At 53.3% G+C, this 17061-nt stretch overlaps 1 protein-coding gene across 1 annotated transcript in view; it reads right to left on the reverse strand.

Moving 5' to 3' along the window:
• Positions 1-17061, reverse strand: part of Paxip1 (PAX interacting protein 1) — a 39484-nt gene that overhangs the window by 7418 nt on the left and 15005 nt on the right. Inside the window, exons 7-15 of the mRNA XM_048340521.1 lie at positions 13368-13992; positions 11849-11943; positions 9855-9950; positions 8693-8830; positions 7985-8106; positions 7226-7410; positions 5929-5972; positions 3056-3126; positions 628-730 (exon numbers count right to left, since the gene is read on the reverse strand). Of these exons, the coding sequence (XP_048196478.1) occupies positions 628-730; positions 3056-3126; positions 5929-5972; positions 7226-7410; positions 7985-8106; positions 8693-8830; positions 9855-9950; positions 11849-11943; positions 13368-13992 (1479 nt within the window). The remainder of the gene's footprint in view (positions 1-627; positions 731-3055; positions 3127-5928; positions 5973-7225; positions 7411-7984; positions 8107-8692; positions 8831-9854; positions 9951-11848; positions 11944-13367; positions 13993-17061) is intronic.

A 17061-nucleotide genomic window follows, 5' to 3' on the forward strand; every position in this document is an offset into this window, starting at 1 on the left:
ACACACACACACACACACACACACACACACACACACACACCAAACCCAGACCGACTACGCGGACTGCCCCTCGAGGGCGCACCAGGGCCCGGAGAACGCGCTCCAGGGAGACTGCTTGGAGCACAGAACCCGAGAGGCAAAGCCCCCTGAGCCCCCTGTACTTGTAAAAATGACACCCAAGCTGCCCGGCAGATAGCTGTCCACATGCAGGAATCAGAACTTTGTAAAGAAGGAAATGAGCGCACAGAATGAGGCAGTCATTCCCTGACTCACTATTGCCACAGACACACGTTACAATGCTGTCACCAGGGAGCTGGGAGTGTGGCCTAGTGGTAGAGCGCTCACTTCATATACATGAAGCCCCGGGTTCGATTCCCCAGCACCACATATATAGAAAAAGCCAGAAGTGGCGCTGTGGCTCAAGGGGCAGAGTGCTAGCCTTGGGCAAAAAGAAGCCAGGGACAGTGCTCAGGCCCTGAGTCCAAGGCCCAGGACTGGCAAAAAACACTACAAAACAATACTATCACAAGTAGGAAAACCTAATTAAAGTTCATCTAACAAATGCTACATAAGCATTTACAGAAAAAAACATGGCTTAAAAATTCTTAAAGACAAACAAAACTTTACCTTAATATATTGTTGCACTTGTACAGGCTCAAAGCCAGTGAAAAGCACAAAAGGGGTCAATTCTGGTGTCAGTTTTTTAGTGGGAGGCGGCAGATCTTCAATCCTATAATCAAAGGCACACAAAATAGTACTGACTTTAATAACAGTTCTATGTCTAGAAGTTGAATGAATTCAAAGAGGACACGAATGACTAGCTCAAATAGAATTCAAACAGCTGAATGGAATAAAGAAGATAATTAATGTATGATATAAAAAAAGGAAGTGGATAAAGAAACAGAAATCTTGAAAAAAAATCATATTGAAATCTTGGAAACAATTATCTCAACTGCCCAAATAAAAAACTCAAAGAAAATCTTAAGCTAGTAGAACAGAACAAGTAGAAAATAGGGCAATCAGATTGAAAATAAAGCAGAGGAATTAAGACCAATCAGTAAGACAGTGAGAAAACACTAAGAAAATATTACAAGACCTCTCTGACACCACCAACAGACAAAACGTATGAATTCAGGAGAAGAAATGCACACTAAAGGAATAAATAACCTACTCAATGAAACAGCAGAAAACTTCCCCAACCTTGAGTAAGAGAGAGCCATCCAGTGGAGGGTTACAGAACAGCGAACAGGCAAGAGCAGAGAGGAAACACCACTAGACATGTTACAGTGAAAACACAACACAAACTGCAAAAGAGAAGACACAGATCACATACAATGCAGCCGGAAGGGTATCACCAGACTTCTCAACACAAGCTAAATCCAAGGAGGGCATGACATCATCCGAGCCCGGAGAGACAGTAACTGTCAGCCTTCATCAAGGAGGGAGAAGTTGAGCCTTCCAAAATAAAAGCTAGAGGAATGGAGGAGCACAAAACCAGCACTACACAGGATGCTGAAAGGAATGCTGCACGTAGAGCAAGATGACCGAAAGCAGGCAGGCACAGGGAAGAGCAAACGCGCGAGATGGGTGAAGTAGCACCATAAAGACAAGCATGAGGGCTGGGGATATGGCCTAGTGGCAAGAGTGCCTGCCTCGGATACATGAGGCCCTAGGTTCGATTCCCCAGCACCACATATACAGAAAACGGCCAGAAGCGGCGCTGTGGCTCACGTGGCAGAGTGCTAGCCTTGAGCGGGAAGAAGCCAGGGACAGTGCTCAGGCCCTGAGTCCAAGGCTCAGGACTGGCCAAAAAAAAAAAAAAAAGACAAGCATGAGAGGAAATACTTCATACCATTCTACATTAACACAACATGCTAATGGCCTCAACTCTCTAACCAAAAGAAATAAAATGGTTAAGTTGGAGTAAAAGAAAAAAGACCCCCAAACTTGTTTTCTATAAGAAGTAAATTTCACCAACAAAAACAAACCTAAGCTTAGGGTTTAAGGATTGGATCAACCCATGAATATCAGTACACATAATGCAATGTACAAACAGAATCAGAAACAAACGCCTCATAGTCATCTCCACTGACACAGAAAAAGCGGAGGGTAAAATTAAAGATCCCACTGATAAAGCTCTAAAGAAATAAGAAACACAAGGAGTAAGTGCACGGAACTGCAGATCATCAACTCGAGTGAGACACGCCACACTTAGAAAGTCAAATCCTGCATGATGCCATTCGTTTTTGGAATCTAGTTAAGACATATACATACATACATGTTTATATATTTATATGCATAGACACACATATGCATTTATCTTTTTTGTTGTTGTTGTTTTGCCGGTCCTGGAGCTTGGACTCGGGGCCTGAGCACTGTCCTGGCTTCTTTTTGCTCAAGGCTAACACTCTACCTCTTGAGCCACAGTACCACTTCGGGCTTTTTCTGTGTATGTGGTGCTGAGCAATGGAACCCAGGGCTTCGTGCATGCTAGGCAAGCACTCTACCACTGAGCCACATTCCCAGCCCCTGCATTTATCTTTACATACAGAGATTTTGGTTACACCCGAGATGCTCTGGGGAGGGGAGGAGCCAAGGTTAGGAAAACAGAAAGATGGAGGGCAAATAATATCAAAATATATTTATAGCAAAGGAGGGACAACAGAGGGTCATTTTGATTCAAATATAAAATATGCATGTGCAAAATACCATGATGGAATTTCTTAGTATAATATACACTAAAAAAATGAATGACAGCAAAGCAAACCAGACTCTTGTTGGTGCTAATATGTGTGTGTGTGTGTGTGTGTGTGTGTGTGAGTGGTAGGGGTTCTGGTGCACTTTTGTTGAAATGTCCTCTTCTCCCTCTCCAATAGCATACACTGTCTCTACTCACTGTGCAGTCCTAAATGAGACCCAGGGAAAGGAGGTTTTGAAGAAAGAAGTCCTGTTAAATTCTATTTACTGTGAGAACTGAGACTTTCCCCAGGTGCTGGAAAGTTCCAGATGGACCACAGTGGACCAGCAGCATGCACACGAAGGTCACTGCCCCTACCTGGCTCGTTTGGAGGAGGGCTGGATGCTGGTGGCTTCGTTCTGCTTCGGTTTGGGAGGTAACCGTACGCCCTGTAATTCAAAGGTTGCCCACTTTAAGCAAATCCATTTCCAAGTAGTACAGAAACTTCCAAGAAACCCAAGTCAAATACTCAAAGCACCTCACGGTCTACAGAGCCACGCTCCATCTACCTGTCAGCACTAGGACTGGCCAAGAGACGCAGGAGTGGAAGCTAGTCTCAGAGACAACCTCTGTGTTGTTTTTATGAAGTCTCTTTATTTACCAAGTACTCTTGTTCTGTTTAAGACTTTCTGACAGAAGTGGAGTTTGAACTCAAGGCCTTGCACTGCTTCGTCAGGTGCTCTACCCATTTGAGCCACACCCCCAGCCCTTTTTGTTACTTCTCTTCCTTCCTTTTAAGAAAAAAAAATTATCCGTCGTTGTATAAAGAGGCTACAATTTCCTAAGCCAGGTTATGAGTACAACGCTTCTCAGCCAGTGTCCCCTCCCATGGCTTAGTTGAGCTAGAGGGAATAGAGAACGAGAAGGCTCTCCTGCTCCCCGTGCAGGAGACGGGAGTCGAAGCCTCCTTGCTCTGGGCATCGTCCCTACTCAGGGCGGACCACAGTCATCCCCCTTGGGCTGTGTGTGTCACTCCACGTGTGTACCGGCTGACTCGGGGTCTCACACACTTTGTGAGCGGGCTGGCCTCGGACCGCAATCTTCTCCGCCTCTGAGTCCCGAGTGGCTAGGATTGCAGGGGTGAGCCGCCGCGCCTGGCCTCTCAGCTCTGTGGGCCGGGGTCCTCCGCGGGCTGCAGGCAGGCTCAGGCAGCAGAGCGCCTGCCACCGGCCCCCACACTTCCCTCACCCCTCCAACACCGCCCTCATCGGGGACTCACTGTCCCAACTTGGAATGGGGGAAACACAGCCATCACCTTTCCTTTGCAATTAAGTTTCCTTAAAAAAAGACATTTATTAAAGCAATCGTCACGTGAAACGTAACCAAAAACCACCCCGTGGCAATGAGACGCAGAGGACGACTGAGCACAGTGAGGAGCTGGACGCCGTGGCTGGCCTCGGGCAGGCGCCCACGCCCGCCAGCACCGGTGCACGCCCGACACCAGGCCACGGGTGGGCCAAGCGAGGGGGCGGGGCTGAAAGGATTCCCAGCGGGGTGCCTGCAGGGGTGGGGGGCTCCCCATTGTACCCCTCGCCGATCAGTCACTGCACTGTCAACTGAGAGATTCTTTCAAAAAGACACGGTGTGCACGCTGTGCCTGTGCTTTGCGGTCTGAGCTGTTCACTGTTCTAAACGACCCGTCACGTTTTTAAACAGCTCTGCCTCCGCAGAACAGGCGCGAGCATGACCACGAATGCCTTCCCGCAATCATCCGCAGGAAGCTTGATACTGCTTCTGCCCGCCATCTGTATAAGACAATGACTGGGGCCTGGGAATATGGCCTAGTGGCAAAAGTGCTCGCCTCGTATACGTGAAGCCCTGGGTTCGATTCCCCAGCACCACATATACAGAAAAGACCCAAAGTGGCGCTGTGGCTCAAGTTGGCAGAGCACTAGCCTTGAGCAAAGAGAAGCCAGGGACAGTGCTCAGCCCTGAGTCCAAGCCCAGAACTGGCCAAAAAAAAAAAAAAAGACAATGACTCTTCAACCCAGTTCCAAAGACTGCACTCACACCTCCAAGCAAAGCACCCCCGGCAATTTCAGCGGTGTGGGTAGAAAACCCCGCTGCCCGCGTTCCCGGCCACCCTCCCTCCTTGCTCGCTGGTCTCGGCTGACCCGGGAGCACGGCGGCTCGGCCACCATCACTGCTGAGTGCGAGGGAAGCACCGATCGCGGCCCGTCACTCCTAGGGAAGGTGAGGCAGCCTCCGCTGCAAGTCCCCAGCACGGGAAGGAGGCGACGCGGGGGGCGGGGCCGCTGGGGGCCCGGGCGGCCCTGCCCTCTCGGGAAGCTGCCCGGCGTGTGCTTCCGTCGCGTCGGCTCACAGTGTTGCCCACGCCGTGGAAATCCCTTGTTTCCTAAGATGGGGTTTCGCTGTGCGGCCCAGCCCATCTGGGGACACCTCTGCCTCGGCTCCGGGGGGGCTGGGATTACGGGCGCACTGCGCTGCGCCCGACCGCGGAAGTCCGCGTTTGACAAACACAGGATCATACGTTTACAATAAATGCCGTTCTCCCAAAGCATTCCAGCCCACTATTCACAATGGAAGTACTGCTTTCTTGCACTGCAAGCAACAAATAAGAGAAATGCTAAAGACATTCTAAACAGAGAAATTCTAAGAAAATACTAATGTAGAAAGAGTCAGAAAAGGCAAGAGTTTTGTCACCAAACATTATTAATGAGAAAGTGGACAGCCCTCGCTTGAAAGATAGCACATCTGTGACCTAACAGGCGAAGACACTCCCCTTCCCAGTGTTCTACGGCGAAGTCTCCCATCAGAGACCCCTTCAGTGTGACGAGAACCCACAGGGAATCTCAGGACAGCGTACAGCGAGGCCTGGAATCTACAACCTAATGGGACCACACCTCTGCTTCTAAGCCCTCACAGTGCCTTGACAAACATGCTCACAACTCCAGACACCATCGCATGGCTCTCTGAACTAAGTAATGGCCTCACGTGTGTACGTGTGTGTGTGCACGTGTGTGTGTGTGAATGACTGACATGAAATCATCGCCAACAGCTCACGGTGACAAGCAGACCCGGGGCACACTGCGCACTGTATGGCAAGTGAGAAGATTCAGCCTCCACTCACCGTTACGTGACGAACGATGAGAGATTGCAATTTTCAAATAAACCCCTACTGCAATTTACTAACACAGTAAAAGCCAAAGTGAGGAATTAATTTGACATACCATCAGTAACTCAGCTGACACTTTCAATGGGATTCTCCAAGCATCTGAAGAGAGAAATATGTTATTTTTCATGGTGACTCACTATTTACATGAAGACCCTTGGTTCTGAAGCTGGTAACCCTGGACGTGACGGCCAAGGTCACAACATTTAGAAGGGCGGACTTGGGTATGATACTTGGGTTTAGGGAACGTTCCAGAAGGAAGCAGGGAAGGAACAACGCAGGTTCTATGCATCTGCTGGCTCTGTCATTGACTACAGGGCAGCGATACGAGTGTGCAGTGCGGCTACACACGTCGAGAAGGCAACCCTCGTCTCTAGCACACCAGCTATGAAGCGAGGTCACCAACAGGAAGGACCACGCTCCATGGGCGGGGCTGGCCAGAGGGATGGCATGTTGGAGCTGTGGGAGGAGTAGGTCTCAGGCAGACACTCAGAACAGATGCCCCTGCAGGAAGCAGTCTCTGGAACGGCTTCAAAGCCCGGGGCAGACCAACCCGGGTACTACAGGGATGGAGAGCAAGGCTCGAGGAGGAGCTTTCTCATGATTAATGTCATCCAAAACTCAGAAGGCTTTCCTTAAGGTAACACCAAATCGCATTTGAATGACCTTTCTTGAATAATGTTCCTTTCTGCAACTACAGAATTAAAATCCGTCCTAGGCGTGGTGGGCACCTCTCTGTGGAGGAGCTGGGTAGCACCAAAGGACCACAGGGGGCCGGGCCTAGCAAGGTCTGCACCCAGCAGCGTGCTATCAAGCATGGCAGTGACGAAGAAGAGCAGTCAATGTTTTAGTCAGGGCATTTCTGAGAGCTACCTGGCCCAAGACAAGACTAAAAAGAATCCCGAGCCCTCACTGAGAGCTTAAACCCCAAGCCAACAAAAACCTTTGGCAAGCTGAGCACCAGTGGCTCACGCCTTTAATCCGAGCCACCCAGGAGGCTGAGACTGAGGACCATGGTTCAAAAAGCCAGCCCCAGCAGGAATGTCCCTGAGAGTCTTATCTCCAATTAACCACCCAAAGGCTGGAAGTGGAACTGTGGCTCAAGTGGCAGAATGTCAACCATGAGTAAAAAGGCAAAGGAACAGCACCTAGGCCCTTAGTTCAAGCCCCAGTACTGACATGCGCAAACACACGCACGCGCATACACACACGCCCCACGGGCGTGCACGTGCATTCTCTCGCTCGCTCGCTCGCTCTCCCTCTCTCTCTATCCTAGGCAGAGTAGGACACGGAAACGGGCGCTAGGTGAGAACCCGGAGGTCAAGCCTGGTGTGCGCCCGCGGGAGCTCACTCACCCAGAAGACTGAGCACCAGGTGCTGGGTGGGCGCGAAGGGGTCCGGCAGGTGGAAGGCCGTGTACCGACTGCACTGGACCTGCCTCAGCGCCTCCAGGTTCCCCAGCAGGATGTCACCGAGCCACTGGGCGTTCACGCACGGGATCCTCCACTCTTTGGCTTTCTCGTACTTTAAACCGCTTGGCCTTTGTGTGGGAGGAGAGAGCACAATGACGGGACGTTAGCGGCGTGCATGCACTGAAGTCACACGGGCGTTCCTAAGAGCCCACAGAAAACGTTCTCGGGAGGCGATGACAGGCTTGCTTGGGCAGGGAGCGGGGAGGCCCGGCTGGCGGCAAGGGCGTTTCCGAGCTCAGCCGGTCTCGCGTTCACTCACCCCCATTGCCTCAACTCTCCAGTCCCAACCCCACTAACCGCTTATTTCACAGCTACCTCTGCTAGCGTCTCCGTGACCCGCAGAGCCATTCTTTTAGTAAGCTCTGATTTCCACGCAGACGATGGCCCAAGGAGACTATTTCCAAGCATGAAAACAGAGCAGTGAAACCTATCCAACCTTTAGAAAGGGAGGAAGAGAATAACAGGGCCCTGAGATGGTTGGGGTACACTGGGTATGAATGTGTGAAAATGAGGACAATTCCCTCAGTATAAGTAACAAGAATAAATTCATTAAGCGGGGATGACAGAAACAGAATCATCGAAATCGCCCTCTACTACTGTGTGCAGATTTAAGAGTGAGAGCTGGTTTCTAAGCACACTTACTCTTTACAGATGAGAACTGTGTTGCTCCGACACAGATACCCTGTGTATTTGGCACCGGCCAGATACGCCATCAACTTCAAGTCGTCTCTGTCATTATCAACAAACCCAGTCACAGAGATGATCTACGGGGAAAGAAAAGCAAATCATGTTACTTAAGAGAAAGACTTCCTCTCCCTGCTTCTCCTTTCCCTCCACCGCGCAGGTGCGCATCGGTGCGGTGCGCGCGGCACGCACCCACGTGTGTACTTCACTCCTTGTGCATCGTGACACACGCTTGGCACTATCGTTTCTACGAACGCCAAGAGGAAATTTTTATAATCGTTAACGCGCCGTACACAGAGCTCTTGACGGAAGAATGGAAAAGAATAAGCACGGGCTGCCAAATGCAGTGTCGCGCTGACAACGCCCGATGGTGCCGTTTGCATTTGAGGGTCTTTCTTTCGCGTTCCTTTGCGATCATTGGCATGGGAGAACGCACTAGGGTTGATCGGGTTCTGCCCCCCAGTGGCTGGCTGCCTTTGGGGTCTGGAAGACTTTGGAGAGCCCGTTAAAGATCTGCCGTGTTCCGGGGAGGCTGAGGAACTAAGAGACGCGCCATGCCGGGTGCTTCCCCAGCGAGCCCGCGCACACAGGAAGCGGGAGGCTCGGCCGGCACGGGACTGCTTCCCACACACAGAGGACTGAAGGCAAGCAAGGGGCTGGGCTCACGTGCTGTGCGCAGGGCTTCCCTCCCGGCGGGAAGGCCACGGGGAAGTGGAGGGCGCGGTGGGGGGGCACCATCTTCTTCTTCTTCAGGACGGTGTTGAGCCAGTGTGCGGTGATGCATCTCTTCCTCTCTCGGATTGCCTGCCAAACGCAAAACTGTCGGCTCTGCGAGGCCACGTTTTCAGTGACCTCCCATCAAGTGCAAGAATCCCATGACACAGCGCAGCACACAGCATGGCAACCACGATGTAGCTGTTACAGTGCTATTATCTATCCATAACCGAGCCTCCCTTCATGGGGAGTAAGAGCAACCAATTTTCCAATACCCTTAAAAGTAACATTAACCATGAATGAGATCATGCCTGGGTTCATCACAATTAAAATTTCCTGGGCTGGGAAGGTGTCTTAGTGGTAGAGAGCTTGCCTAGCACGCGTGAAGCCCTGGGTTCCATTCCTCAGCACCACATACGCAAAAAGCTGGAAGTGGTGCTGTGGCTCAAGGGGTAGGGTGCTAGCCCAGACCCTGAGTTCAAACCCCAAGTCTAGCAAAAAACAACAACAACAACAATAATAATAGTATTAATTAGTTCAAATTTCCTTTAGCACCACAAGGGCCCTACATACAACAATGTATAAAGACATAAACATCTAAAACTAACCAGAGGAGAAAGCTCACTGTTTCTACGTTTCCACTGCAACACAGGACCAGTCAATGCCGCTCTTTAAGAGGGGTTCTTAAGGGTGGCCCATTACATTCACAGGGTGCTCTGTGGACTTCCAGAAAAGGAAACCTGAAGCCTCAGGGCAAAGGGGTGGGGCTGGGGATGAGCCCTTCCAGCCCCTGCCCACAGCGCTCCTCGAGGCTATAGAATCCCTTCCTTCAGCGGTGCTTTCGGGGGACCGGGAGTCAAGGCTTAGTGCCTGAGTTGCCTGCAATTTCCTTTTCTATCTCTATTGCTCAAAGACAAGTATCCACAAAAGTATTTAGCCAACGAAACTATATAAAAGTGAAACGAAGATCAGAAACAGCACCTAGGCCCTGAGCTGAAGCCCCAGGAGGAGCACAGGTTAAATAAGTAAGGAATTTCATTGTCTTCACGAGTGTAAGGCTGGAACAAAAATGGCAACTTAGTGCACGCAAGTCACAGGCGACCACTTTCCTTACCTGTGCGTACAGACTACTGACTTGGCTTTCACAGAGAAGATGGGTGCACCGGCTTGTGAATGTGGGGTCCACGGTGCCCCCGTGTGCCTGGATTATCTACACAAAGGAGCAAAGCTGTCATCAATGTCAACTATTCAGAATACAACAGAATCGTAATTTCAAGTAAGACTTACTAGAAGAAGCGATCACATACTTATGACAGTTTTCCCACAGCGCAAATGCCACCTCATAGCAGTACTGATACATTAAATGAAAACAAACTACAATATGTATCTCATTTTCCAGAAGGAAAACCAAAATGTTCTCCTAAACCTGCATCTCTCCTTCCTGTCCTGCTGACGTTCTGGGGGAGTAAGTTCGGTGTGGCAGGGCAGACAAGCTGCCGGGTACCCCGAGGCAGGAACGAGGCCTCCAGGTGTTGCCAAATGCCCCATGAGGCAGATTCCCTCCCTCTGAAAACTGCTGCTCCAGCTGCGCACTGGTGAGACGCACCTATCATCCTAGCTACTCAGTAGGACACTGAGACCTGGATCTTGGTTTGAATCCAACCCATAGACAAATCCATGAGACTGCTATTTCTACCCAGCAAAAAGCCACCACTGGAGGTATGCCTCTGGTGGTGGAGTGCCAGCTGTGAGCAAAAAAGATGAAGGAGTGTAAGACCTTGAGTTCAAGTCCCAGGACCGGTGCTTACATGTGTATGTGTGCATACATGCACGCACATGCACACAATATACCATGCCACCACACGAAGCAAATCACAATCACAGGAATCAACAGTGACACTTGACTTGCAACGGTTCAGTTTGGAAGTGAAGAGTGTGGTTACAAGGCATTAAACACAAATCAAAATGCAAACTCCCACACAGCAGGAGGGGAACTTTACAGGATGTTAAAACACAGGCCTGTACTCCCCAAAGTGACCCTGGTTCTGCTTTACTTGCTTCTTTTCCTCTAACTATTCACAGCCCCGTTGGGAGGGGCTGTGGCAAGGCCCTGGTTTCTCTCCACTGGCTAAAGCAATGGCGGCGGCTCCTTCAGCTGGGGCTTCTGACTATTGAACACATTCACCCTCCTGCCACGTACAAGGGCGCACGGATGGAAACGCGTTCACCAGACCCCTAGGCCTGCATTCCTGTCACCCGACTGACAAGCTGTGTCAGCCCAGGTGGAAACCACTGCCCTCAGATTCTGCTCCCGTGTCCTGCGGTACTGCACACCGTGGGGAGAGCGGCGCCATCTTGACTCCCAGCGTCCCCTTTTGCTCAAATACTTTAGTTTCTTTTTAGGAAGGTTTGTAAATGCAACCTTCTAAAACTTCCACCTCTTTTGAAATGTCTGCTGCAGCTGAATTCTGGGAAATGCCTGCCCTGCCCTGGTGATGTCACTGTTGCTTGTCTGGCCAGCCGGTGACCCTGAGGACCTCCCTCAAAGTCAACGATTCACCCGGCAACATGGACATCAGGCCCTATACCTGCCCCTGCCCCTACCCTGCCCTAGCAAGGCTGGGAGGCGGAAAAGTCAAGTCCCAGGATTAAAAGGCATGGCTATGACCAACCTCCCCATCTCCTGGACGATCCCACACAAGTTTGGGGACCTTCCCCCACTCCCCATGGCCGCCCACCCCACCACCACCACCTCCCAGACCTTCCCTCCCTCCCCGCAGGAGCCCAACCTCCCTGTCTGTCTCAGGGACTTTCATCCACTCCCGCCCATCCCAGCCTCCTCAGCAGGAACTCTGCCTTCCCAAGCTGCCCTTGCTAACCCCCCCCCCCGCCCCCGCCCCATCCTTCCGCCTCCCCTGTGAGGTTCAGTCTGGGAACTACTTGGTCCAGACTCAACACTTGCCCACGCTGATGGCTTCACGCCCCACCCCGGCTCCCTCCCTGAGGCTCCCCGATCCTTCTAACCCACGGGAGCAGCTGACCACACGGACACTCTGCTCACGCTGAGAGCACGTCACACGCAAGCCCCCTTCTTCCCGGCATGCTCACCCTTTTCCACGTGGCTAGCAGCTGCTTATCTGACATTTGCTCTGGGTAATCAGCAATAGCAAACACACATCCAAGCAAAAAGCCTTCTTCTGGAACTAGAATAGAATTATGCAGAAAAAACAAAGAAAGGAAACCATGAATATGTATACCGAAAAACAAAGTCTCTTTTTCTCAGCTCAGTTTGGACTTAGTGCCTTTTCTTTCCCCGCGCCTATACAAGGGCTTGAAGGTACCTTGTGCTTGATCTCCACTTTTGCATTCATGACTGGAGCCCTCACCACTTGAGCCATGACTTCAGTACAGCCTTTTGCAGGCTAAGTGAAGATAAAAGTCTCACGGACTTTTCTGCTTGGGTCGGCTTTGAACTGCAATACTCAGATTTCGGCCTGAGCAGCCAGAATTACAGGTTCATCCGGCAGTTCATTATTCTTCACCATGAGGTAATCTAAACACATCAGTGACCTAAGTACATTTTGAAATGGTCCTACGAATACACTAATTCCTATATGAAGTCATGGAAAAGGACCACTACAAGATAAAAGCAAACTTTATGCCTGACCCTAAATTCTCTTAAGTCTTTGGTGCAGCCTAAATATCCTATTAAACACCAACGTTCACTTCAATAAATGATGTCCCAGCCCATGTCTCACTTGTAATCCCAGCTCCTCAGGAAGCTGAGATCTGAGGATCACTGTTCAAACCCAGCCTATGCAGGAAAATAGGACTCTTAACTCCGATTAACACCAAAAAAGGGGCTGAACATGTGGCTTAGTGGTAGAGCTTTGCCTAGCATGCATGAAGCCCTAGGTTTGATTCCTCAGTATCATATAAACAGAAAAAACTGGAAGTGGCGCTGTGGCTCAAGTGGTAGACCAGTAGTCTCGATCAAAAAGAAGCTCAGGGACAGTGCCTAGGTCCTGAGTTCAAGCCCCAGAACTGGCAAAAAAAAAAAAAAAGTCAGAAGTGGAGCTATAGCTCAAGTGGTAGAGTGCTAGCCTTGAGTGAAAAAGTACAAGGACAGTGCCCAGACCTTAAGTTCAAGCCCCAGAACCAGCACAAAAAAATAAATAGAAGATGTCCTATAGTACAACAGAAGAGTCATACTTCAGCTACTGAAGAAGCTGAGATCAGGAGGCCCACGGTTCAAGGCTAAGCAGAGTCTGCCAGATTCCTTTTTAGCCAGTAGCTGGGCACAGTAGCCCACAGCGCCTATCAGCCCAGCTATGGCAGTTAGTGTAAAACAGGATTGTGGGCCGGTACATACTGGACAAAAAGACGACCTCAAAAATCTCCACTGCAAGACTGGACTGGAGGCATGACCCACTTCCAACTCCAGTCCCACAAAGAAAGCAAGCCCAGCTGACCCCACCACAGACCAGCTCTTTGTTTTAGATTCATTTTGCCATGAGTTTCCCGAGTGCATTCTGCGCTGGTCATCGGGCGGGCGTCCTTACGCACACCCTCAACGGGCTCTGCGAGTACGCAGCTGGTAGAGAGGGAAAGAACATCCGCTACTAACGCTCCACGGAAGGGTCGTGTCCAAACAGCTGCTGCGGCGGGGGCGGCGGCGGCGGGGGCTGCGGGGGCTGCTGGGGTGGGACCTGGTGCTGCAGCGCCGGGGGAGGCTGGCTCGGGTGCTGTGCTGCCTGGTTCTGCATGTGCTGCTGCTGCTGCTGGTGTAGGCGCTGGAGCTGCTGCTGCTGCTGCAGGTGCTGCTGCTGGAGCAGGCTGTGCTGCTGCTGCTGCAGCTGTGCCAGCTGCTGCTGCTGGAGCTGGTGCAGCTGGAGGGCGTGCGGAGGCTGGAAGGGCTGGGTGTGCTGCGGCGGGCGGTGCAGCGGCTGCTGCGGGAACGGGAGCTGCTGCTGGGGAAACGGGTGCTGGTGGGCCTGCGGCGGCTGCGGCTGCGGGAACGGGTGTGCCGGGGGGTGCGGGTAGGGCTGCGGCGGTGGCGGCGGCGGGAACTGCATCATCTGCTGGGGCTGGAGGTGCAGGACCGGCGGCGGCGGGTGCGGCTGGAGCGTGGGCGCGTCCGCAGCGCCTTTCACCTGGCTGAACAGCGCCGCGCTCGCACTGCCGTGGCCCTGCTGGCCGTGATTCGCCTGGTGCTCTAGATTTTTCGTGGGTGCTGAAAGGGACTGCAGGATCTAGAAAAAAAAAAAAAAAAAAGGCGAGGCCAGGGTGTCATCGACAGTTCCCGAAAGGCACCAACACCGTCTCTCAGTCTAGAGGCTAACGGACATCTCACCCGTGACTATTCCGCTAGATAGAAGCATTAAACAACTGGAAACTTCAACAATACTGCATCTTTCTTGCAGCCTTCCGCTGCATCACCAACACCACTAAAGCAAGTAAGTAAGCCCCTGCTGAGCAAAACAAACTCTGAAAGTGAAGAGGCCTCTGGGAGCAGATGCCACTCCACCCCATCTTTCCAATCATCACCGCAGGAGCGCCCTCTCTTCAGAGACCTCAGCCGCCCCTGAGCTCCCCAGAGGGGTCCCGTGTGGACACAAGGCCTCCTTCCCGGCGCCCACCCTGTGGGGAGGAGCAAGCCCAGGGTCCACCTAGACCTTGAGGTGGGAGGGGTGGGGGGATGGTGTCAGCAGATGACCATGAGCAATGACTTTTACACCTACATGCACCGACAAACATGCCCCAAGACGAAACACCCTCCGACAGCCAACACCGGAAGCCAACTTCGTGTGGTCTTCTCTACACTTCAGATCGTGTTTCTCTCGAATAAAGCAGTCATGATAATAAGCATAATAAATACCTGGCCAGTGATGGGGGTGGGAGGATTAGCTCAGGCTCCCTCTCCACCCAGGCAGCATGGTGTGCCTGGGGGGAGGGGTGGCCCATCCCCCACAGGTGGGGACCTGCCGGCGCACCCAGCCTGCCTAGCCTGAGCCTGTGCACTGCCCGCACTGTTCCCCTGCAGCTGCTTCTGTCTCGCGTTTTAGGTGCGTGGGTTAAACGCGGTCCCTGCTCTAGCTGATCTTGCCTGCTCCAAGAGAAGAAACATGGCGTCCTAGGACACATGCCAGCCGAGACTGAAGATGGGCACCGGCCTGGCACCCCGAGCCCCTCAACGCCTGCCGCGGCGGTGTTTGTCACCACACCGGCCTTGCTACTCACTTCCCCTTTCCCACCTTCTGCTCTGCTTCTGGCTGAGGAACAGAAGACAAGGAGAATCCTACACGCTTAGTCAAGCCACTGTGCCTTATCACAGCCAGCAATTCCACAGTCCCCTCTGATGAAATGTTCCCGCATGACTGTCACAATCCTTCCAATCTCTTGAGTTACTGCACAGGACACACTGAGCACGGGGCAGGCACCTGACTCCTGACCACAACAAACCGCTCTTTCAACAGCAGCCCGACGGGTAGCTCTGTCTGCCACCACCATGACACGTCCAACTAAATCTGGCTCATAGTGCTAACCTTTCCAAAGTTCCTGTTCCCACTGGGTGTGGCTATCCATAGTCCTGATACTGAGCGGGGCGAGGCAGGCGGGCCAAAGAGTTCCCGCCAGCCTGGGAGGTGTGAGAACCCACCTCAAACAAAGTAACACCGAATCCTAACACGTTCTTCCCGCCTTCCCGCTTCGCCCTTGCATTCTGACTTTGCTAGAAAGCCCTGTGAAAGCCTCTGCGGTAGTCTGGACAGTGATCCGCTCCGGCCTGGAGACCCCTGCCTCCTCTGGGGGACGGAGGGGTGCACCCCACACCCCACGCAGCACGGTTGGTGGAGCCCGCCCGTGGAGACGCACAGCAACCAAGCCCGCGCCGCAGGCCAGCCCAGCGCGCAGGCCTGCCCGCCGTCCCGAACCTCCTCCACCAGGCACGGAAGGGAGCTCTGCTTCCCTCAGCCAGCCAGCTCCACGTCACTCTGGAAGCTCCTTAGGCCACATTTCCAGCTGCTTCTGAGCACAAGTCTCCTGGGTGGCCCAGGCAGAGCTCTGGCCCAAACCAGCTCCCCCCTCAGATGGCCGCCCCTCCCACGTTCCTAGGCCAGAACTGTCAAGAGTCCACTGGCCTCCGGCCTACCCATGTCTGTGAAAGCACCTCCACTGTCGCGTGGTCCTCTAGCTTCCCAGTGCTTCCAGCCGGTCCCTCTGCCGCTCTCCTCTAAAGCCAGCCCTGTACCCTGCCCCCTCCTGGATGCTGTGTCTGGCCCATGTGGACATGCTCTCCGCACCAAGAGGGCTGCCTCTTCCGGGTCCACTGTCCCTCCTGCCTTAGGGGACACCAGTGCTCAGATGGGGCTCAGCCTAAATGAGCCCTGCCAGTCACCTCAACCACCTCAACTCCACGGCTTTCTCCACCACATCACGCTCAGGATCTGTGCCCGACACAGACCCAGCCACCTCTACTACTACAGCCGCACGCACCCAGCCACCTCTACCACCACAGCCGCACGCACCCAGCCACCTCCACCACCACAGCCGCACAGACCCAGCCACCTCCACCACCACAGCCACACAGACCCAGCCACCTCCACCACCACAGCCGCACGCACCCAGCCACCTCCACCACCACAGCCGCACGCACCCAGCCACCTCCACCACCACAGCCGCACGCACCCAGCCACCTCTACCACCACAGCCGCACGCACCCAGCCACCTCCACCACCACAGCCGCACGCACCCAGCCACCTCCACCACCACAGCCGCACGCACCCAGCCACCTCCACCACCACAGCCGCACGCACCCAGCCACCTCCACCACCACAGCCGCACGCACCCAGCCACCTCCACCACCACAGCCGCACGCACCCAGCCACCTCCACCACCACAGCCGCACGCACCCAGCCACCTCCACCACCACAGTCGCACAGACCCAGCCACCTCCACCACCACAGCCGCACGCACCCAGCCACCTCCACCACCACAGCCGCACGCACCCAGCCACCTCCACCACCACAGCCGCACGCACCCAGCCACCTCCACCACCACAGCCGCACGCACCCAGCCACCTCTACCACCACAGCCGCACGCACCCAGCCACCTCTACCACCACAGCCGCACGCACCCAGCCACCTCCACCACCACAGCCACACAGACCCAGCCACCTCCACCACCACAGCCACACAGACCCAGCCACCTCTACCACCACAGCCGCACGCACCCAGCCACCTCTACCACCACAGCCGCACGCACCCAGCCACCTCTACCACCACAGCCGCACGCACCCAGCCACCTCCACCACCACAGCCGCA

Source organism: Perognathus longimembris, chromosome 2, assembly GCF_023159225.1.
Source record: "Perognathus longimembris pacificus isolate PPM17 chromosome 2, ASM2315922v1, whole genome shotgun sequence".
In the NCBI taxonomy this organism is placed as follows: Eukaryota; Metazoa; Chordata; class Mammalia; order Rodentia; family Heteromyidae; genus Perognathus; species Perognathus longimembris.